At 48.4% G+C, this 23,274-nt stretch overlaps 2 protein-coding genes and 1 non-coding gene across 5 annotated transcripts in view; 2 read left to right on the plus strand and 1 right to left on the minus strand.

The window, feature by feature from the left end:
* dnah3 (dynein axonemal heavy chain 3) overlaps positions 1-16,839 on the plus strand; it is a 52,541-nt gene extending 35,702 nt beyond the window's left edge. For both annotated transcript variants that reach the window (XM_088936221.1, XM_088936222.1), the window contains 22 exons: positions 103-339; positions 608-711; positions 1,300-1,594; positions 2,316-2,495; positions 2,679-2,802; positions 3,481-3,637; positions 3,959-4,102; positions 4,343-5,009; positions 5,302-5,467; positions 5,623-5,839; positions 5,986-6,168; positions 6,600-6,798; positions 7,119-9,260; positions 9,703-9,928; positions 10,284-10,528; positions 11,498-11,614; positions 12,141-12,298; positions 12,610-12,777; positions 13,336-13,478; positions 14,144-14,348; positions 15,515-15,652; positions 16,414-16,839. In XM_088936221.1, the coding sequence (XP_088792347.1) occupies positions 103-339; positions 608-711; positions 1,300-1,594; positions 2,316-2,495; positions 2,679-2,802; positions 3,481-3,637; positions 3,959-4,102; positions 4,343-5,009; positions 5,302-5,467; positions 5,623-5,839; positions 5,986-6,168; positions 6,600-6,798; positions 7,119-9,260; positions 9,703-9,928; positions 10,284-10,528; positions 11,498-11,614; positions 12,141-12,298; positions 12,610-12,777; positions 13,336-13,478; positions 14,144-14,348; positions 15,515-15,652; positions 16,414-16,767 (6,569 nt within the window). In that variant the 3' untranslated portion in view covers positions 16,768-16,839. The remainder of the gene's footprint in view (positions 1-102; positions 340-607; positions 712-1,299; positions 1,595-2,315; positions 2,496-2,678; positions 2,803-3,480; positions 3,638-3,958; positions 4,103-4,342; positions 5,010-5,301; positions 5,468-5,622; positions 5,840-5,985; positions 6,169-6,599; positions 6,799-7,118; positions 9,261-9,702; positions 9,929-10,283; positions 10,529-11,497; positions 11,615-12,140; positions 12,299-12,609; positions 12,778-13,335; positions 13,479-14,143; positions 14,349-15,514; positions 15,653-16,413) is intronic.
* On the plus strand, positions 902-976 carry trnap-ugg (transfer RNA proline (anticodon UGG)). Its single transcript has one exon. It is a non-coding gene; the product is annotated as a tRNA-Pro (tRNA).
* A 990-nt stretch (positions 16,840-17,829) lies between the features above and the next one.
* Positions 17,830-23,273, minus strand: lyrm1 (LYR motif containing 1). 2 transcript variants are annotated; one of them, XM_088936230.1, is made up of 5 exons: positions 23,182-23,273; positions 20,779-20,937; positions 19,935-19,995; positions 19,451-19,482; positions 17,830-18,853 (listed from the first exon to the last, which is right to left on the minus strand). In XM_088936230.1, exons 1-5 carry the CDS (start codon positions 23,194-23,196, stop codon positions 18,737-18,739), a joined length of 384 nt encoding a protein of 127 aa, XP_088792356.1. In that variant the 5' UTR covers positions 23,197-23,273; the 3' UTR covers positions 17,830-18,736. The 2 variants fall into 2 exon arrangements, with proteins under 2 accessions (XP_088792356.1, XP_088792357.1); XM_088936231.1 differs by lacking the exon at positions 23,182-23,273 and adding an exon at positions 22,784-22,844.
* Between the last annotated feature and the right edge of the window lies 1 nt (position 23,274).

Consider the following 23,274-nt stretch of genomic DNA (forward strand, 5'->3'; position numbering starts at 1 on the left):
AGAAAGCAGAAAAGAATACCTATTCTCATTAGCATTATATATAAACAGCGGCCGCGTCGGTGTAATGATGAGTCAGCAGGATGGCTGCGTCTGGTTCTCCAGATGAGATCGCCGAGTCAGGGAGGGACGGCCAAGAGCCCATGTCCAGCCAGCAGATCACGCTGTGGCTGCAGGGCCTCTTCCTGTTCGCCGTGGTGTGGAGCATCGGCGGCACCATCAACGGGGAGAGCCGCAGGAAGTTCGACGCCTTCTACCGCAACCTCATCATGGGCATGGACGACAGCCACCCGCGGCCGAAGAGCGTCAAGCTCACTAAAAACAACGTCTTTCCCGAGCGAGGTAACGGCCCGCCGCTCGACAGGGCCCCTGCAGCCGCCGTCCTCTCTAAATGTCACGAGGCAGCGGGGCGATGCCTTCATATTAGACACAGTGAACTGAAGAGCACACCCCTCACACCGACGACACTGTGTTTAATAACTAAATGGCGTTGTTGTATTACAGTCGGCACAGTTTATTTTCAAACATATATAGCTGTTTGAATCCTGAGCTTGCTATTTCCTGCACCCTCCTGCATTGTTTATTTGGCCTTTTTTCGTAAAACCCACAGGGAGTGTGTATGATTATTACTTCCACAAGCAAGCGTCTGGGCAGTGGAACATCTGGACTGACTCCATCTCAAAGGAAGAGTTTACCATCCCAGCTGGGGCGAAGGTCAGTGTCTTTATAAGGAGGGGTGACAAACATAGGGGCCCCGGGAGCCTCTCGGGGTGCCGGTTTGGAGGTGACAAAGCCACACATACACACTCACCCCACTACTGCAGCCCAGAATGAGACAGGACTCCCTTGGAGTCAGACCTGGGCTCCTCCGGGGGAAAAAGCAGTTCTTATGTGACCTAAAAGGGCCCCTGACTAGCTCTGTTGGTAGAGCATGAGACTTGGAATCTCAGGGTAGTGGGTTCGTGTCCCACGTCAGGCGCCAGGTCCTCCCTGTTGGAGGCTGGGCACAAGGAAAACAACCCTGTCCCGTAAAAAACTAATGTTACGGAAACTGCAACAGGATGTTGCTGCCCCTACATGCTGGAAGGCATAACGGCCAAACATCCATCCATGAGACCTAAAAGCTCTGTTTTCAGGTAATGCAAATTATATTAATAAATTTAGCCTGTTGACTGTAACGATCGTGGATGGGTCCCCCATACTCCTGATTGTGGTGAGGATGTGATGGCTGAACGAGTGAAGTTAGCGATGTTTCTACATCCCAATCCCCTCCCTTCCCCTTTCCCGGGCCTTCGTTTTCAGGTGTCCGACCTCATCATTCCCACCATGGAGACGGCCCGCCAGTCCTTCTTCCTCGGCACCTACCTGTCCCACGAGGTGCCCGTGCTCTTCGTGGGCCCCACGGGCACGGGCAAGTCCGCCATCAACAACAGCTTCCTGCTGCAGCTGCCGAAGGAGAGCTACACCCCCAACGGCATCAACTTCTCCGCCCGCACCTCCGCCAGCCAGACCCAGGACATCATCATGGCCAAGCTGGACCGGCGCCGCAAGGGTGTGTTCGGCCCCCCCGTGGGGAAGAAGTGTGTGGTGTACGTCGGTAAGGGCCGGGCTCGTTCGCCGATTGAACCGCCGCGTCTGGCTAGCCTCCCTGTCTTTCTCCCCTCACTTCCTTAAGACAGCTTCCCCGGTTTCCGAAAAACGGGCTGAGGACCCCGAATTTTGGGATGGCAGGAGGGGGTCAGGAGTGGGCAGAGGGGGAGTGCCTTTGTAGTTTATGCCCCCAGAGCGCACTCTGCAGTTCAGACTCTCCCAGAAATCAAGGAGAGTGAAGGGCCTCCAAGAGACAGATTAAAGCATGCTAGGCACACATAAGCAAACAGAAGAGTACGTCATGCAGTTTTTTTGGAATTAATCCAAGAGCACAAGAAAACAAAGAGTATTCTTGTACAAAACAAGAGTACCATAAAAGCAACAACATCAAGAATAATAACTTTTATTTATAAATCGACCTTTTGAAACCCAAGGACGCTGTACATCTTGAAATAAAGAAAAAGACAAGAGAAGTACAATAAGAGTAAATGAAAAACAAATCATGCAGGTTTTTACAAAATGACTGTAGGCAATCAGACATAGACCTTGGTAAAAAGGGGAGTTTTAAGTTTAGATTTGAAGTCAGATACAAAAGTTGTCTCTTGTAAAGTCTGAGGAAGGTCCTTCCACGACACTGGAGCATCGACGGAGAACAATCGTGTGCAGGCAGCTACATTTTGTTCAGTAAGCCTTTATCACTGTTCTCGTTATGATTGCAATTGCATTAGATGACCTGAACATGCCCGCTAAAGAAGTCTATGGAGCCCAGCCCCCTATCGAGCTGCTCCGGCAATGGATAGACCACGGGCACTGGTATGACAAGAAGGACACGTCCAGACTGGATATTGTGGATGTGTTGTTTGTCTCAGCAATGGGGCCCCCTGGTGGTGGCAGAAACGACATTACAGGTAAGGATGAAATTATGCTTCGGATTTACCTTTCATGCTTCAGATTTTTCAGATTTCAGATGCTTCGGGTTTTTTCTTTCATGCATTAAAAGCTTTCCACTTTTTTTTGGGGGGGGGGGAGCTTGAGAACTGAATAAACACACAAGGAAAATCTTTTTTCTGTTTTTTGTTTTAAAACCGCAGGCCGTTTTACCAGACATTTGAATATCGTTTCCATCGACTCCTTTGATGACGAGACATTGAGCAAGATTTTCACCTCCATTGCTGACTGGCACTTCGGGAAGGGCTTTGAGGCCTCCTTCTCCAGGTCTGTTAACATGCATGCAGGGGCTGCTGAAGTCAAACAGTCATAATGCAATAATAACTCTTTAGTCGATATTGCAGCACCAGAGGTAATGCTTACTGAAAAAACACGAGAGAGCTTTTCCTTTACAATGCGTTAACTCATGCTGTGAAAATGTAACATTCATGACTGCACAGGAGATTTAGAGCACAATTCACCATTTCTTCTTTACGTTTCGTTTTGGAGTAGGTGTGGGCCCACCCGACCCAATTTTAAAACAATGCCAAACTCTTTTTAGAGAAGATGGAATAAGGTCCCGGCTTCTTCTTACTTCCTCTCAGTGGGAGTAAGGCTACGTGAGAGCGTAGCCTGAGAGTGCGAACTCTGTTTCACGGACTGCCCCCTTGAACGCCAGGGAGTCCCGTCCTGATCCAGGAGGGCCGGTGCGTCTGCAGGTCTCTCCTGCGGTGCTGGGAGGAGCTGCCGAACTGGTCCAGTGAAGACAGTAGCCCGGTGGTGTAGCCCGTTAATGGCTGAGTTGGAATGGAAAGCCACAGGCACACCGGCCCTGCAGAACCAGGACTGCACCGTCCTGCTCTAATGCTGCACCATGCACATGGGTGGCGGGGGAGGGGGTGCACACTGCGGTGTCTCAACGTGTGTTGAGCGAGCCCCTCCGGGGTGGTGTGCTCTGTGTCGCAGGCTGGGGAAGATCATGGTGCAGGCCACAATGGCGGTCTACAAGGACACCATGGAGAGCTTCCTGCCCACGCCCTCCAAGTCCCACTACATCTTCAACCTGCGGGACTTCGCCCGAGTCATCCGGGGCGTGCTGCTGTGCCCACACCCCCACCTGCAGGTACCCACCTGCTTCCTGCCGAGTCCTGCCTGGCCAGGAGAGGAAGTGCAATACCTGCGTCTACCTGCTGTAATGTTGCTCAGCAGGTCCACGGGATTCTGCATTCCAATACCATCGCAAGGGTGAAGATGTGAAAGCTGTGTGTGCCGTTCCTTCTCTTTATGTGGGAGGCCACTTACTGGGTCATTTAAAGACATTCTTTTTAAGTCTTTAATTTTTTTCTAACTCAAAGTCTTAGCTTGCGCTGTTCAGTTTATGTTCAATTGTTTTGGAAATCATTTCCGGAAAGGTAAACCTTACGGTTTCCTTTGGTTCGGATAGGAAGGAGACAAGCTCATCCGGCTCTGGATCCATGAGGTGTACCGGGTGTTTTATGACCGGCTCATTGATAACGATGACAGGCAGACTTTCTTCGGCATTGTCAAGGAGAGGACGTCAGGCTACTTCAAACAGAGCATCGACAAGGTAGAGTGGCGACACACCTGGTCTGAGAAACGCTGTACAGTCACGAGCTAGCCTTGCAAATGCTTGATTTCTTAAAGGCAGTGTGTCAATATATGCAATCAAATCAGCGCTCATGTTCTGTTCTTTTTACGAGCTGAAAATTTACACAGAATCAGGATCTCTTCCAGGATCTGCAATGCTCCAGGGTTCGAGACTGCAGTAGTCTGAATGAGTTCTTTCATTCTGTTTACCCCCGTGCAGCTGCTGAGCCACCTGACGCCCTCGGGGAAGGTAACAGATGATCACATCCGCAGCCTGTTCTTTGGGGACTACTTGAAGCCGGACGCTGACACGAAGGCCTACGATGAGATCACAGACCTGAAGCAGCTGACGGGGGTGATGGAGTATTACCTGGAGGAGTTCAACAACGTCAGCAAGGCGCCCATGTCCCTGGTCATGTTCAAGTTTGCCATTGAACACATTTCCCGCATCTGTCGCGTGTTGAAGCAGGACAACGGGCACCTGCTGCTGGTGGGCATCGGAGGGTCAGGCCGGCAGAGCGCCACCAAGCTGGCCACCTTCATCAACGACTTTGAGCTCTTCCAGATCGAGCTGACGAAGAACTACGGCACCTCAGACTGGAGGGACGACTTGAAGAGGGTGATGCTGAAGGCCGGGGCGGAGGGCAAGAGCACCGTGTTCCTGTTCAGCGACAGTCAGATCAAGGACGAGGCCTTCGTGGAGGACATCAACATGCTGCTCAACACGGGCGACGTGCCCAACATCTTTGCTTCCGACGAGCGCGCCGAGATCATGGAGAAGATGCAGGCTGTCGCGCGAGTGGAGGGCAGGAAGATCGACGCCAGCCCCCTCTCCATGTACAACTTCTTCATCGACAGGGTGAAAGCCAATCTGCACATCGTGCTAGGTCTGAGACTTTACACGTTTTCATTTTTACGTCAACAAATGGATTTTTGATGAGCATAGCTTCTGTTCTAAGGGTCGAAGAGTCTCAGCCTGTCATCTCTATTGCTCTCGTGCACATGTTGCGTATCGCTATTGGAATCATAAAATGAATTAGAGCTTGATGTTGAATCTCCTAGGCTTTTAAACCTAATGACATACCAGCATTGCGATGTGGCATCCTTTGCGGATGCGTTTGTAGGAATTTTGCAGATGTCAGCAAGGTTTATTCTTTGTGGTTTCTTTCTGTTTTGCAGCCATGAGCCCCATCGGAGATGCTTTCCGTAACCGCCTGCGCATGTTCCCCTCCCTCATTAACTGCTGTACCATCGACTGGTTCCAGGCCTGGCCCACTGACGCCCTGGAGATGGTGGCCAACAAGTTCCTGGAAGACGTGGAACTGGAGGACAACATCAGGAAGGCGTGAGTCCTGCTAAGAGCAGAATGTCTGCTTTCAGGGCATTCGTTGAAAAGCTAAAAAAAAATCGGCTAAAATCTTTATCTACATTTCTGAAGGTTTACCACAGTCCACTTGCATGGCACTTCCACAGTTTCCCATGGCCTGTCTTGAATTGCAGGGTGGTGTCATTGTGCAAATACTTCCAGGAGAGTGTGAGAGAGCTCTCGGAGAGGTACTACACCACTCTGAGGAGACACAACTACGTCACTCCCACCTCTTATCTGGAGCTCATCCTGACCTTCAAGGCGTTACTCGGCTCCAAGAGGCAGGAGGTGGACACCATGAGGAGCCGCTACTTGGTCGGTCTGGAGAAACTGGAGTTTGCTGCTTCGCAGGTGGGTGTCTCCCACTTCACTGTTACTTCACCTGGCCAAAAAGATGGACAACACATCTACTGTAAAATTGCCCCCCTCCTCCCTGCTTTGCTCGTTGACCAAGATCTCTGGCCAGTGTCCTGTGATCCCCTGTCCTCTGGCGCCAGGTATCCGTGATGCAGAAGGAGCTGACCGCCCTACAGCCAGAGCTCATCCAGACCTCTGCCGAGACGGAGAAGATGATGGTGAAGATAGAGCAGGAGACTGTGGATGTCGATGCCAAGAAAGAGCTGGTCTCCGCTGACGAGAAGGTGGCCAATGAGGCAGCCGCTGCAGCCAAAGCCATCAAGGTACAGCTGAAGAAGCCTTCAGTAGGAAAAATAGAATACGACTTGAGCCTCAGGATAATGATAAAGCTGATCAGGTCAATCTAGATTGTACAAAAATACAAAAAACAGGCATGACTGACAAATCCATTAAAAGTAACAATTTCACTTATTTCTTACTTACTTATTTGCTTACTTTATAAAAATGGATGGCGTTGCCGTTATGTGACTCAGGGGATACAGATGGAACCTGGGGAAAACAGGAGCCACATCTTCACACTAAGGGTATGAAACCAGCGGCTCAGCCTTGTTATTGAAGCCGATATCCTGACACCTTTCAAGAAAGGGCTGGATGAGATCTTGGGATCAGTTAACTACTAAGTACCAAAGGGATAAAGGGCAGATTGGCGTCTTTTTGATTGTCCGTGTGCTTACGTTCTTGCGTCCCTCTGCAGGATGAGTGTGAGGGGGACCTGGCCGAGGCAATGCCTGCTCTGGAGGCTGCCCTGTCCGCCCTGGACACCCTGAAACCAGCCGATATCACTGTGGTCAAGTCCATGCAGAATCCACCCGGCCCGGTCAAGCTGGTCATGGAGAGCATCTGTGTCATGAAGGGGATTAAGCCCGAGAGGAAACCAGACCCTGGAGGCTCAGGCAAGGCTAGGGGAAATGGCCAAAATACAGGACGAACTGCAGTCCCATTCCATGGGATAGTCATGCTTTTAAAAATCACTGAATTGATAGTCGCACGATAATCTCTCATAATATGAAAGTGATGGGAAAGGTTCACCTACTTAGATTGTTTTATTCTGCCAGTGACTGTAAAGCTACAAGTCTGAAAGGGTTTTCCTTTCCCAGCTCAGCTCCCCACGCATGTGCTTTACCTGTTTAATAAGGATTAGATTCTTAAAACATTGAGACTCGGCACATCTCACCATTCTCCAATATGTTCAATAACATTTATTTCCCTGCAGGCAAGATGATCGAAGACTACTGGGGCTCCTCCAAGAAACTCCTTGGAGACATGAAATTCCTGGAGAACCTTAAGACATTCGACAAGGACAACATCCCAGCAGCCAACATCAAGAAGATCAGGGAGAAGTTCATCGATCACCCGGACTTCCTGCCCTCCATCATCAAAAACGTGTCCTCGGCCTGTGAGGGGCTGTGCAAGTGGGTGCGAGCCATGGAGGTGTACGAGCGTGTGGCCAAGGTGGTGGCACCCAAGAAGGAGCGGCTGAAGGAGGCTGAGGCAGAGCTCTCGGTCCAGATGGAGAAGCTCGGCATCAAGCGGGCGGAGCTGAAGGAAGTGGAGGACCGTCTGCAGGCCCTGAACGACCAGTTTGAGGCCATGAACAACAAGAAGAAAGAGCTGGAGGACAACATTGAGCTCTGCTCCCAGAAGCTGGTGAGAGCTGAGAAGCTGATTGGTGGCTTAGGCGGGGAGAAGGACCGGTGGACAGAGGCGGCCAGGCTGTTGGGGATCAGATACGCTAACCTCACTGGGGACGTCCTCCTGTCTTCTGGGATGGTAGCTTATCTAGGGGCTTTCACCGTTGAGTACCGCCAAGAGTGCCAGAAGCAGTGGCACACCCTCTGCCAAGAAAAGAAGATTCCGTGCTCAGAGGAGTTCTTGCTCAGCAGCACCCTGGGGAACCCCGTGATGATACGAGCTTGGCAAATTGCGGGGCTGCCAGTGGACTCTTTCTCCACGGACAATGGGATCATCGTGTCCAACTCCAGGCGCTGGCCCTTGATGATAGACCCACAGGGGCAGGCCAACAAGTGGATCAAGAACATGGAGAAGGCCAGCAAGCTTTCTGTGATCAAACTGTCAGACAGCAATTATGTGAGAATCCTGGAAAATTCCATACAGTTTGGAACCCCTGTCTTGCTGGAGAGCGTTGGGGAAGAGCTAGACGCTGTGTTGGAGCCTATTCTTCTCAAGCAGACCTTTAAGCAGCAGGGTGTGGAGTACATGAGGCTGGGGGAGAACATCATTGAGTATTCAAAGGACTTTCGATTCTACATCACGACTCGCCTCAGGAACCCCCACTACCTGCCTGAGGTCGCGGTCAAAGTCTGCCTGCTCAACTTCATGATCACACCCTTGGGGCTGGAGGACCAGCTTCTCGGAATTGTGGCCGCCAAGGAAAAACCAGAGCTGGAAGAGAAAAAGAACAAGCTGATCTTGGAGAGCGCTGCTAACAACAAGCAGCTGAAGGAGATTGAGGATAAAATCCTGGAAGTCCTGTCTTCGTCTGAAGGAAACATCCTAGAGGATGAGACTGCAATCAAAATCCTGTCCTCTTCTAAGGTGCTGTCCATGGAGATTTCGGAGAAGCAGCAAATTGCATCTGTCACAGAGAAGGAGATTGATGACACCCGCTTGGGCTACCGTCCAGTGGCCGAGCATTCCTCCATTCTCTTTTTCTGCATTTCAGATCTGGCCAACATAGAGCCCATGTACCAGTACTCCCTGACCTGGTTTATCAATCTCTATGTCCAGTCCATTGCCCAGAGCCTAAAAAGTGAGGATCTACAGACCAGAATAGAGAACATCATTGAACATTTCACCGTCAGTATATATAACAATGTGTGTCGCTCCCTCTTTGAGAAGGACAAGCTCCTCTTCTCTCTCCTGCTCACCGTTGGGATCATGAAGGGCAAGGGCAAAGTGGATGACACGGTTTGGAGGTTCCTCCTGACGGGGGGCGTGGCCCTCGACAATCCTCACCCCAACCCGGCTCCCGAGTGGCTCTCGGAGAAGTCCTGGTCTGAAATTGTGCGGGCGTCTTGCTTGGACAACCTGCAGGGGCTCATGGAGCACGTAAGGTGTAACCTACCCAAGTGGAAGAAGATCTACGACTCCGCCAGACCCCACGAGGAGCAGTTCCCGGATGAGTGGAAGCTCCTGGAGGGAATGTACCGCATGATTGTGCTACGGTGCTTCAGGCCTGACAAGATCGTGCCCGCGGTTCAGGAGTTCATCACTGACAACATGGGGAAGACTTACATTGAACCTCCCACCTTTGACTTGGCAGGAAGTTACAACGATTCCAGCTGCTGCGCTCCTCTGATATTCGTTCTCTCTCCTGGTGCTGACCCTATGGCAGGTAACTCGTGTGCAAAATGAGGTCAGAAACTTGGTGGAAAAATCACCACGGGCAGATTTGCCTTTGAGGCTTTGTGGGACTTTCAGTTCACAAATAAAGTAGGTAACCAATCCATATGTTTCTAGAGCTTCTGAAACTTGATGAAGCACAGAAAGGAATGCAAATTTATCCTGTCTGTCACAGATTGCTCTCGGTATAAGTTTTGCAAGTCTTTAAAGAAATGAGGAATAACTTTAATTTCAATTATCTTTTATTGTTCTGATGTGAAAATACTGTCTAAAAGCAGCATTAAATGCAAATTTTAATATCTGCCTTATGTGTAAAGCCATGTACAGCAGTTTCTTCTCATTCATTACACCCATGCTTGTTTGTAGGCTTTGCTGTTTAATATCCTCCAATGGTCTTGTGTGGTAATTATCTGAGTGCTGTTTTTTTCTCCCAGGTCTCCTGAAGTTTGCTGATGACCTGGGAATGGGCGGCACCAAGATCCAGAGCATCTCCCTGGGCCAGGGCCAGGGTCCCATAGCCGCCAAGATGATTGACAGTGCCATCAAAGCTGGCACTTGGGTCGTCCTACAGAATTGCCACTTGGCCACCAGCTGGATGCCCAGTCTTGAGAAGATCTGCGAGGAAGTGATCACACCTGAGGACACCCAGCCCTCCTTCAGGTCAGCACATGTCCTGCACATGTACAGCTTCTGAATGACTGAGAAGGTAGGCAGGTAGTGTATGAGCCAACGGGTTTGCAACAGTGAGCGTGAAATAAGTTTATTCATAAATATTTGTTTTTCTTCGTGTGGTGTATTATGACAAGTTTGGATTTCAGCTTTAATATCAGAAAAGCTATTTTGGCAAATGTATAGTTTTACGTCAGATAATAGTAATGGCATTTTTTCCATGTAGAAATATATATAACTCAGATAATCCAGATCCCTACAGTTAGTTAGTATGAAGGCAGAGGTAGTCTTGTTGAGCTGAGCACAATATCAATCTGTTTCATACCTTCCTCCTCCACCCACGTAGGTTGTGGCTGACCAGCTACCCTTCGGACAAGTTCCCCGTCAGTATTCTGCAGAACGGGGTGAAGATGACCAACGAGCCCCCGAAGGGCCTGAGAGCGAACCTGTTGCGCTCCTACCTCAATGACCCCATTTCGGACCCCGCCTTCTTCAACAGCTCCCGGAAGCAGGAAGTGTGGCAGAAGCTGCTCTTCGGCCTGTGCTTCTTCCACGCCCTCGTCCAGGAGAGGAGGAACTTCGGACCCCTGGGTGAGACGCGGCTGTGGTCCGCATTGCTTCCCTTGCCCGCTGCCTGCATGGTTTCTCCCCTAATTACAATCCAAGCTGCTTGTGCTTGTCCTGTAAGTTTCTCTGTCCGTGCGTGTCCAAGGATAGAGATGAGAACTCCATTTGTTCCACAAAAATCCCATACTGTGTCTGAGTTTTTGCTCTGTTCTTGAAGGGGATAAAGCAATTAGAAAGAATGGATTAAGTCAACTTCCAGATGATAGCCACATCCTTTGTTTTATATATAGCTGTAACTTCATGTTTTTGTGCATAGGAGATGCAGAAGAGCTTAACTGGGAGCTTTGTGGAAGCACACAAGCTGCTTAGAGAAGTTTTAGACATTTTGCCGGCTGAGAATGGTCCCTAATCACCTTCTGTGTTTTCCTTGTGTTCTTCATTGTGTTCACCATTCTTCAATCGCCCTTGTAAAGAGACGCTGTAATTCTGAAAATAAATGTTTTATATCTGTTTTCCTTGCAATTACTGAATGTAAGAGCGGAGCCTAAGAAAATTGCTTTAGTTGCGAGTTTGCCGGGGGATTGAAGTCATTAGTACTTCAGCCCTGTGAACACAGATCCTGCCAGTTCCAAATCCCAGACAGGCAGCATGGAGATCCACTGCCTGCTGTTACAGTCTCAGCTCACAGGATTAGAGCTCAGGCCCCATCTGCTGGGTGGGAGGTAAAACTCCCACAGGTATTTACAGGAATAGGAGGCGAAAAGGAAGAAGTGGTTTGGGAAAGTGTGCTCTAGAGGAGTGGATGTGATTCGAGCGAGATAAGAGCTCAGAGTGCCTCCACCTCAGGAGGCCTGTCCACTGTGGTTGTTTCCACGGGGGCCCGGCTGGTGTGTATTGTGTGTTTGTATTCAAATGAAACAAAGGCGAGCAAATTAAAAAGGCCTCCTACCTGCATATTGAAAGAATTGATTGGCATGCTCTGTTCTTCTCCAGGCTGGAATATCCCTTATGAATTTAACGAGTCAGACCTGCGCATCAGCATGAGGCAGATCCAGATGTTCCTGAACGAGTATGATGAAGTTCCCCTGGAGGCCCTCACATACTTGACAGGTAAGGGCGGTGGCTTTACCCACAGCATGGGGATGACTTGCGGATTCAGGTTTGCTGCAGAGAGTCCAAAAGAAAACCCATATCCCCAGAAGCAGCTGCTGCCTTGCTTTGTGTAGCTATCAGAGTTATTTATTTTTGTGGGCAGCAGAGCGCAGGTCATCCTCCCCACCACCATCCCTGCACCAGTCTCAGACCAGCAGCAGCCACAGAACAGTCCACGCGCCGCGTTTCAACATTGTCTCCGTTTCAGCCCAACCAAAAGGAAATACGTTTTACTCAGATTTCAAGGCCTGCTGCAGCGGCAGGTTTCAGTTTTTTTGCCTTCTTTACGATGCTTGACTAATGTGTCAAGCAGGAAGTCAGGTGCTCGATGCGGCACATTTACATTTTAAAAAACCACACTGAAGTACTTCATCGAATACTGCCTATGGCCAGCTCTGCCAGAACAGCAGGAATAACCGCTACACCTACAGGAGAAGCCGACGCTCTAACTGGCTCCGGCTCTGTGGCCTTCTCTGCCCGACAGGGGAGTGTAACTACGGGGGGCGCGTGACGGACGACAAGGACAGACGGCTGCTCCTGTCCCTGCTCTCCATCTTCTACAGCCGCGAGCTGGTGGAGCAGGAGCAGTACCGCTTGTCTCCCGGGGACGTCTACTACGTGCCAGCTCACGGCACCTACCAGGTGGGCCGGGGGGGGCGCCGCTGAACTGGGACCGCAGGGGCACGCGGCGTCAGTGTGTATCGCGAGCAATGAAGGATATCTCACTCATCCAGAGATGTGAAAATAACAAGCTCATTTCCCTTATCAATCCTTATCAAATTACAACGTGCAATGGCACCAGTTCCTCAGCTGTTACAGACAGACTGGGCTGAGCACGAGTGACCACGACAAGCCCAGTGAGTCAGGGATTTTAAATGAGGAGCTCTTGCTGACTGGTGTCTGACTGGGATCTGGAGATGTTTGCTCATGTGCTTCTGCCTGCTGTGTTCTAGAGCTACATCGATTACGTCCGGAACCTGCCCATCAGCGCCGACCCCGGAGTGTTTGGGCTGCACGAAAATGCCGACATCACAAAGGACAACCAGGAGACCAATCAGCTGCTCGACGGGGTGCTGCTCACCTTGCCCAGGCAGTCTGGGGGTGGGGCTAAATCTCCGCAGGTAAGAGCCCCTCCCTGGAGGGCAGTGCTGGGGGATGGCTGGGTTTGATCAGCACAACACACTGCAACATGTCTGACAGCAACATGACAGAGTGTCCCACCTGAACTATGACAGAGTGTCACCGTCTTACACACATCCGTTTAGTTTAGGGCTGTTCTTTCAAACTGTCCACCTGTGCGTCATTCCCAAAATTAATACACCACTCAAACGTCCAGAGTTATTTGCAAGTGCACATGGTACAGATGCTGGCCAGGATTATTTTGATTCTCTGGGGCCTGCATCAAGTTTTTGTTCTCTAAAACTGGCTCATGTGACAGCATCAATTAAGGCTTCTGCTCTCAGAGCAGCATGAAGATCTGCAGGTCACAAAATGTGCAATCTCTTAGTTTTCACGAGAGTGCCACTGGAACAATGTGCCTAGGGACATTGAAGAGTGGAATGAAGGCTTGATTCCTTCTCTACAGGTCTGAGGCAAATAATGCAGAAATGTGATGCAGACTGTGAAAGCACCACACATCTGTGACAGCCCATCACCAGTTTTTGTTTAATGGTTTTCAGGAAGTGGTTGAAGAGCTGGCTGTGGACATCTTATCCAAACTCCCTGCCGACTTTGACTTGGAGAAGGTGATAGAGAAGTACCCAGTGATCTACGAGGAGTCTATGAACACCGTGCTGAGACAGGAGCTCATTCGCTTCAACAGGTACAGCACTGGGCACGCTGCTGAGCTGGAGGAGAGCAGAAGGGACACCTGATTAATGATGCAAAGCAGCCAACCAGTGAGACATATGCTGTTAGTGGCTCAGAGGTTAATGATGTTAATGTTAAACTGTTATATAAGCACATTTTTATATGAACTTGCAAACATGGAGCAGTCATGCAAATCAAATAGCTCACTTTTTTTTCCGGTAACTGCACAGTCTGAACGCGTGATCCATCTAAAAGAGTGCACTCAGTGTAGCTCAGGTTCTTTTGGCTCATCTCTTTTCTGTCTCTGCAATTTAGCTTCGGCAACTTTCCTTTACTTTAAGACAGCGTACAGAGTTTACTTCATCTGTGGATCGATTGTTTTCTGCGGTTTATATCGTGCGTCACGGTACGTCTGCCTGCTTTGCTCTCACGGCGTTTCTGCCCCGTGTCACTACACTTTCCTCTGGCTGCTCACCGGGGCACCACAGTAAACCTTCCGAAGACCATCTTTTGCCGCTCTGGCTCGGCCTCTCCTGCCTCGGCCTCTCCTGCCTCTCTGCGAGACAGTGCAGCAGCTGGGAGCTTATCTCTGATGCCGAGCATCCAAAGCCCAGGTCCCTGCAGAACTCCCCCCCCCGCCCTTCCCTAAAGCCCCGGTGCCTGCTTTCTCTCTGCCAGGCTGACCCAGGTCGTGCGGAGCAGCCTGGTGAACATACGCAAGGCTCTGAAAGGCCAGGTGGTGATGTCGGCTGAGCTGGAGAATGTCTTCAACAGCTTGCTGGTGGGCAAGGTGCCCGCCATGTGGGCATCAAAATCCTACCCCTCGCTGAAGCCCCTGGGGAGTTATGTGGCCGACTTCCTCGCCAGGCTGCACTTTCTCCAGGTACTGCCAGACGCTCCATGTTGATATAATACTGTGTTTTTCAAGGAGCAACACATTAACCTGCATCTTTTTTTCCTACACAATACGACATGATTAAAGGTACTTTTTGAATGACTGCGGCTTTCAGATACGCAAGCATTAGGTCTCCACAGTTGAAAGGGGATTTTCAGTGGAAAACCTCTCTAAAAATATCTCCATCTAATTGAAAGTTCCTAGAAGGTGAGAGAAGGGACAATGCCACTTAAGGTGACCTATTTTCAGCCACTTGTGCGGTGTCTCCAAAAGCATTTCTTTATAATAACAGTTTGGATGCTGGCCTGGCTTTTAATTAAAATGAAAAATGAGAGCTGTACTACCTGGAGTTAAAGTTCAGCCTGGCCTGCACTACAGGGCGAATCCTGATCACTGATGAGATAGGACAGTGTTAAACAGTGCTGCTTTGATTCACCACATAGAACACCCACCCTTGCCTAACCTTAGCAACTGTGCATGATGCAGCGAGAAACTTCTCTTCATATGCTGAGAGGCACTAGCAAACAAAACAAATCTGCACTGGCAACAGTGGCATAAATTTACTGTAGAATTTATGTTAGTGGAGAAATTCAAGAAGAACACTTGGGAGTCCAGGCAACACTTTTGCATTATAGGCTGGAAGGGCCAAAGACAGAGAGAGTACTGGAAGAATGACTGATCATGGCAATGTGATTCTGTCCATCTGCCTCCAGGCTTGAATTCAACCTTTCTGCCTGACTTTCTTCTGTCGCCTCTCCCATCCGCAGGGAGAAAGCCAGGCTACAGCCAACTGGTTACATCCCAAGACATTTAAGGCCTAGTATCAGTTTACAAAAATGTATACTTGTGTGTGAAAATGTATTATCTTCCATTTAAACTTTTAGCAGAGAAAAAGGTGCTATAAATAATTTGGTGTGTCTTCCTGGAGACGTAAAGCTTCAAGATTAAAAAGTGTGCCCAAGCTAAAATTCTTGTCCGCTCTCTGGCTGTCCAGCACAAAATGATTGCTTTGCCTTCTCATTGCAAGGGCTGTCGGGCCACACTGCAGTAGAGAGTATTGAGGAGGATGCAGGATGAAGAGGTGGAAAGTAGACACTTCATAGCTGTGCTCTTTGTCTCAGTATCCGCTGACACAGTCTCATTGCTCCCCACAGGACTGGATTGACAACGGACCCCCCAATGTGTTCTGGATATCAGGGTTCTACTTCACCCAGTCCTTCCTCACTGGTGTGTCACAGAACTTTGCCAGGAAGTACACTATACCGATCGATCATGTTGGCTTCGAATTTGAGGTAAGATTGCCACAGAAAAACTCCAGGTGGCAAAACACCCTATTTCTATTTCTTAACCGTGATATCCTGCTTTCTTCAGTGTAGGACTGGGAGTCTTTGTGATATTTTTCCAGTCTCATGCATGTGTTTAGTTGTCCAAAACTGTCTTCGTGAATATCTTTTGGTCCTGAATGATGTCCTGCATCATGTCTGGGAGGGCTTTCATCCCATCAAGAGGCCCCTGTGCTGTTTGTGCAGGAGATCCACACGGCCACTGTCTCCTGGGCCTTCAGACAGCTGGTCTGCTGCTTCACCTTGAGAAGTTCTCACTGTCTGTAGCATTACCCATGAGCCGAAAAAATTAACTAAATTGTGATCACAAACGGAGGACAGTTCCACCTTGGAGAGATCCTCTAGACACTAGAGCTCAGACTGCGCTTGAGTAGGAGGTGTTAAAAAGAGGCCAGCTGAGCCAGGCAACAGTGGGGAGGAAGAGTAGTAGATTGGGACTCTAGGCTTGTGACTGTTGTGGGTTCAAATCCCAGTTGCGGCACAGACACAGCATATCTGAACCTGCAGTCCTGGTTTCACTACTTATCAGCTTTAACAGGTCATAGGCCCTCTTCCTAGTTGTACACTCTTATTTAAACTTTATCTTTATGGAATATGACAAATGTTTATGTTGCCGTGTTCAAACATTATACACAGGAAAGAGACACAACCTGCATTTTTGTCTTGATGTGCCCCCACCTCTGTCATGATTTGCTATCTACTGTCCTCAGGTCACCACGCAGGAGATGGACATGCCAGCGAAGCCGGAGGATGGAGCCTACATTAAAGGCCTGTTCCTGGAGGGCGCTCGCTGGGACAGGGAAAAGAGGGTGATCGGCGAGTCCCTCCCCAAAATCCTCTTCGACCCGCTGCCCATCATCTGGCTGAAGCCGGGGGAGAGCTGCAGATTCCTGCACAAGAACGTGTACTTCTGCCCGGTGTACAAGACCAGCGCCCGCAGGGGCACGCTGTCCACCACTGGCCACTCCACCAACTACGTGCTGCCCATCGAGCTGCCCTCTGACCGGCCCCAGCAGCACTGGATCAACAGGGGCGTGGCCTGCCTCTGCCAGCTCGATGACTGATGGGCCTTCCGAGAGCCGCGCGGCCCCCCAGAAACCCGACCGCGATCAATAAAACCCTGCGGGAAGAAACTGGGGCGCTGCTGAAACACGCTGTGCATTTGTTGGGGTGGAAGGAGGGCGGCTGGAGATCAGTGCGGTTGGTATAGCATTGTGAAGGGGCTGAGTTTTTATCACGATTTGTGCAATCTGCTTACTCTGCTATGACTACCCAGTGGAACGTTCCTTCAGGATTTCAGATATGACCTCTATCAAAGTTTTTTTTTATATCCGAGTTATTTAATATTTTGTTGATGCTCAATTTTATAGCCTTGCAAAGCACTTTATAAAACTTTGGACTGCAAAAAAGAATAGTGGAGGAGCAGGAAGACACCAAGGCCGTGCAACCTTATATACAAGGTGTTTGTGAATTTTCTAACAAAGTGGGAGGCTAAGGCAGGCCTGCTTGTATCCAGCCACTTTTTTGCAAATGGCAGTTTTTAAATATGTCTAACATCAGAAAACAAGAGCAGCATGGTGCCCTGGGTTCAGTTCCGGATCTGGAGTGCTCTCTGCATGGAGTCTGAATGTTCTCCAGAAGCTGTTGTGGGTTTCATTCAGGTGCTCCGGATTCCTCCCCGAGTCCAGAGATGTACTGTTAGGTTAATTGGCTTCTGGAAAAACTGTCCCTGCCATGAGTGTGTGCATGTCTGTGTCTGTGGGTGCTCTGGGATGGACTGGCGTCCTGTCCTGGGTGTGCACATTGCTTACTGGGAATAGGCTCTGACTTCCCTACGCCTTCATCCGATAAAGCAGATAGAAAAGGGAGTTCTGGATTATGAAAACTCGAGGAGAGTGAGGCATCAGCATACGTTCAGCCACTCCACTGTCCAGCACAAGCACTTCCATGTGTTTGATACACCAGTCATGTTTCATTAAGGATGAGGACACATGTAGCATGAACACGTTTTTAAAAATGGAAAGTAAAATGAAATTCCCGATATGAGAGAACGTAAATCCTGATATCATGTTGGGGATTGTCACAAGCTCTTTCTGATGCAGAAATTAAGGAGTCCGTACACCAGGTGCTCTTCAACTCTTTTAATAAGAGAACAAATTAAGGACAGGAAATTGACAAAACTTTAGACTGATTACTTTACAAACACTTTTGCTGGGCTACATGTCAAATAGGCCAAACATGGACTGTAGATCTATACCATCTCTGGAAATTTTCTACTTTAGTTTTTATTAGTTATATTACAGAGCTATGATTCAGTGGGTTACAGCCTTGGAAGACTGCACATGCCTGTGTAAAGCAAGTAGATTTGATCACTTATACATAAGCAGGTGTGGCAGTTGTCTCATGCTATCCCAGATGCCCTTAATTATAATAAAGTTTTCATTTTTGGTTAAGGTGGTTATGTTTCCCTGTGGCAATATAGTTTCTTGTCTTTTTGCAACACTGAAAACAGCAGCAGGTTATACCATGTTTTAGTTTTAGGGAACGATTGCCGCAAGGTTTACCAGCACAAGTGTAAACTGACAGTACACAAATGAAAAGGACGATGGTATTTCATTACAGATACCCCCATTAAAGAATAGAGTACCCCCTGGCTTAAGCACACATGCACATCTGGCTTTGAATCAGATACAGGACTAATAACAGTGCATCATTCAGGATTTCCACAGACAACTTTCCCAGCATAAATAAGAGAGATCCTCTCCAGAAAATCAGGAAGCAAAAAAAAAAAGACACTTGTGCCTCCTGCTCCAGAAGAAAGACAAATGGAGCCTCTTGATTTGTATTCATTTCACCAAACTGTTGCTGTCATTTCCTGCGGAGGTGAGCTCTGGGGCACCTTCCTCTGGACCCCAGCAGGCACTGGCCAGAGCCAAGTCCAGTGACCCCTCACCCAAAGCACCTGTTCTGCGGCTCTCCCAGCACCGCCCCCCGGCCCAGGCTGCGCCCGCGGCCACATACCAAGAGAAGAGCTCAGGACGTTTCATCGTGTGACTGCAAGTAGATGGGCTGTGCCTGCTTCCTTCGTCTTTCCTGGGCTCGGAGCCTTCTCCCCCTCTGTGTGGCCAGGCCCATGGGGGGCAGGTAAGTCTGTCACAGCAGCATAGGGTACAAACTGCAGTTGACAAGTATGTAATCCACAAAGCTAAAGATCTGTTTAGAAAGCATCTGTTTGATAGCAATAGCAATACGAAACAAACATGGAAAATGTTTAACCATAATCCAATAACTGATTATGTTCAAGGCTAGAGATCTGGAGGACTGTTTTTTTTTTTCGGTGTAACAGTTTGTTCCAGTTCTCCAGGCACAGTTCCTTTGAAGAGTGCAAGAAAACCTGCAGAGACACTGGCCCTGTCTCCGGGCCAGTACTAGGTACTACTGATGTCAGGGGACTATACTGAAGAAAGACATCCAGGTAATGTCCCTCTAACACATGTGCTTAACTCTCCTGAATGTATTTTTAGAACATAATAAGAGTCACAGGCGAGGAGGCCATTCAGCCCCTCTGGTACTAAGTAGTTCTCAACCTGCTGTTTCTTTCATGAAAACTGCGGTATCAGCTTCAGCGATTTTGGGGAACTTTTCGTTTTTGGTAAGGAATGCATGGGAATTAGGGTTACTCATGGGTTTTCACAAGCAACAGCCTTGAAAATGCAGTGAAAAAGATTTCGGTTTATCATCACTCACCGGCCTGGGATAAGGAATCCTGTAATGAAGACCTGCGGAAACAGAACTACATTCAGTCCATGTACGGCATAACCTGGCCACACAGCACTGGTGGGCTCTGTCCAGAGGTGCTTTAATTTTTTAGTGCTTACTCTGAACTAAATGGGGTGAAGGGTGGCCAGTCACTTATTTCTGAATTTACAGAAACCGCAATAATGTACAAAAACGTAGCGTATAAGCCAATACTGAATCCTTTACACCACATGGTAAAGCAACGTCGAATTTACCCACAAGTGACAGGACAAGCATCTAGTCAAAGCCACCAGAGGGCGCTATCCCATAAGCTTCTAACGAATGAGCCCAGAAAGGGGGCAGAGCAGAGCTGCGGTTACTTGCAACAGAAAACAAAATCCTGCACATTGGACGAAACAGCCAAACCATTATTTTCATACTTCATCTGCGATTGCAACATTTAAGCCGAAACCACATTTTACGAATCACTTACCCATTTCAATTCTTGCTCGGCATTCTTCTATACACTTCTTAATAGACTTGCCATCTGTAATCTGTAAAGAGAAACGATTTTCCATGTCATCCGCGTCACTTCCTCCTTTCCCAGCCTTCTTCTTTACTCAGCAAGCTGGCAGTCTGTGAACTGGTCCAGCGGTGGGCTGAGTGGGGGATGCTAACTCTTCATCAGTCCACGTGTTTCCACTGTGGACATTTGGAAACTGAAGGTACAGAGACACAGATCTCCGCCCGTACCCTACTGTCACTGAAGCAAATAAGCTCTGGAAGCCCAGAGCATCTGAAATATCCCCTTAATTGGTAAATTAATCATTAAATTCAAAAGTGATTTTGAAGGAGAAGCCCAAGTAATGAGCTGGCAACAGGCAATGAGGTCAGGGGTTCCCAGTTCTGCTATTTAGGTTTTCTACGGCAGTTTAATTTAAATTAGAAATAGGTCTTCACCGGGGAGAAGTATTTAATTGATAAATTGAGGTTGACCTGGCCCAATGTGCACCGCCTTCGCAGCCACAAAATGTCGATTTAAGCAGCTTCAGAAATCCTGCTGGATTTCTAGGTTCCAGCTGGAGGTCAGTGGTTTTCATCCAACCACACGCCCACTCCCCGTGGGAGACAGGGGCGCCAAAGTCGGGTCTGTGGACCCTGAACATCCGGAGTGGACAATTCCAGTTCTGGTTTTTACCCCACCTGAGCCCTTAATTACATAATTGAACTTATTTGCTTAATGGGACAAGTTGAAGCCTTTCCTTGTGCTCGGTGAGCTGCAGGTTGATCCCACTGGACAGCGGCCCCTAAGGACACCAGTGCCCCTTCGCTCTTACCTGCTTGTTCTGCCTGAACAGTGTCCTGGCCTCCTGGGTGATGTAGCTCCTCTCGGTGTCGGTGTCCTGGGACAAGCCGGACTGAGCCTGCCAGCCACGCGCGATCCGGAGCACCCGGCGGTACAGAGACAGCACCTCCTGCCTCGCTGCGGCCATCGCCTGGACCGGTCAGAGACACAGAGCCTCAGAAATCCATGCCATTAGTATATATTCATCCCTGGGGCTACAGATTGTTACAACCAACAGAGCAGCCGCCATAGTGAACCAGCAACCCCACTGCATTGTAGGTCAGGGGGAGAAGGGAGAGATCTCTTCACCAGCAGAGGTAACAGTGAATTTAGGGAGGCCAGACTGTTCAAGCCCAGAACTGAGTTTAGTCGGGAACCCAGAATTAACATTAATTTCCTCGCTCTGCATTCTGGGTTTTATTCCAGCTGAGCTCTCCATTAGTGAAGCTAGCTCAACCTTTAATTCAGCTTCTTGCTTGCTTTTCGTTTCTGAAACACTGTGCTGCAGAAATGCTGCCTTAGCAAACAAAGCTCTTTGCACTCTCTCCTAAAGTTGCATATTAAGCATCTGATCAATTATTTTCATATCAACAGCTCTTAACAGCCGGCCACTTAATTATGTCCAGACACAGGTGTGAATAACAATGTCACACACACACCCAAAAAAGCAACTGTGCTCTGCAGAAGATTAGCTGCTACCATTTCACATGTAGGTGTGTGGAAATTACTTCAGAGCTAATAATTAGCAGCCCCATCCAACTTAAATTTCCACAAAAAAAAACAGTATTAATTGACTACTGATCATATAGTCTAATAAACTGGAATGAAAACCAGGAGACACAGGTCTTGCAGCTGCAGTGTTGAGACCCAATATCCTGTAACAGTGATTCCCAGTCCCAGTCCTGGGTTACCCCTGTGTCACCTGGATTATAACCCACCAGAGAATTTGTTAGTTTGGCTCTTCCAGCTCTTACATTAAAGTGAACTGATCTATTTGCTTGTATTTTTAAAACAGTTTACATCCTTAAACAGTGGAATGAGGTTAGGAATCAGCATGGAACCTGTGGCAGGCACTGGGTTTCAGAACTTCTCTTTCAGGGTTGTTTGTTTCACTAATGTGGCTGAATCTCACCTGTGGGCCAGTGGAGCACCAAGAACTCACCATGCGTGTTTAAAAGCCTCATCCCCACTCTTTTCACTGATAAACAACAAGAGATGTTTTAAAAAAACCTACAGAGGAGGAGCCATTTCAATCCAAAATGGATTTCTGGGAAAGTTGTGTACATAAATGAAGTTATTTGTAAATTCTAAGTACATCACACTTTCAAAAATCAATCAATTTAGACTAATTAAGGATTCAGTCATCTTATTTCATGAAGATCTCTGTTGGAATGAAACCAGGAGACACAGTTTGGCTCCAGAACCAGGATTGGGAAATTCAGTCCCAGAGGAAAGTCTACTGACTTTCTGTCGAACTGGCAATTTCACTGTACTAAAAGCATACATCAATACACCAGCAAGTGGGACAAGAAAAGCTGAATTTCTCAGAGTCTCGGTTTCTGCAGCCCTTAATGACAACATTCGTGTGCGCAGTCCCGTGAGATATTTTGAATCCCAGTGATAAAAGGACAGAAAGCCATGGTCGGCCGGAAAGAGCAAAGCGACACTCGATAACGAGAAGGGGTGTGGTGTCATGATTGCCTGCGGTGCTTTCACTAGTTCACTCACAGCGTGTCGGATCTGTTATTAATCAGCACTTCCGGGTATTCTGGGAACTCTGCGAGAGAAACTGCTCTCGAGGAGAAAGAACAAATCGGACGGTTTGATTTGACAGCTGGAATATGGGGGGGCAAATAAATTGCTGAAACACGGCTATGAACACTTGCCATTTAACTATCTCGTCTTCAACTGCACAGCCGGATAAGAAGTTAGCAGAGCAACAGAAATCAGGGTCACATTTTCGTAAGAATCACAAATGTAACAAATATTCCTGATACCTTTCGATGACTCCAGAGCACAACCTGATGACTGACAACTGATTATTAACTTTCTACATAAAATCCTAATTTAAAAGGGAACTCTTCAACCCCGGTAATATATTTTCTTGTAGAAGCAGTGATGCGTCATTAACTGGTTACACCTAAAAGAGAATTACATACAATAATCGTTGGGGCACAGTAGTTCAATTAAGTATTGCTTAACAGCAAGAACACCCACCTCTTTAAAAGAGGAGTATTCTATCAAGACTTACATAAGGCTAAGGCGAGAGCAACAGGGATAAACGAGAAAAATGAACAACTTTAAAACGAGCCACATGAAGAAGTTATCGATGCGTTCGTAACGAAATAAAAGATCAATTTTAAAAGGATAGTATTAGCTTCCCATGTCCACCAACCTTAGCTGTCCTCATTCAAGGCAAAACACAGGCGACGTACCCACTCCCGTCGCTCGCATGATGACGACAGCGGTTTGTGCGCTCACGCTTTTG

The sequence above is a fragment of the Atractosteus spatula genome, chromosome 18 (genome assembly GCF_055471065.1).
Source record: "Atractosteus spatula isolate fAtrSpa1 chromosome 18, fAtrSpa1.hap1, whole genome shotgun sequence".
Lineage (NCBI taxonomy): Eukaryota > Metazoa > Chordata > Actinopteri > Semionotiformes > Lepisosteidae > Atractosteus > Atractosteus spatula.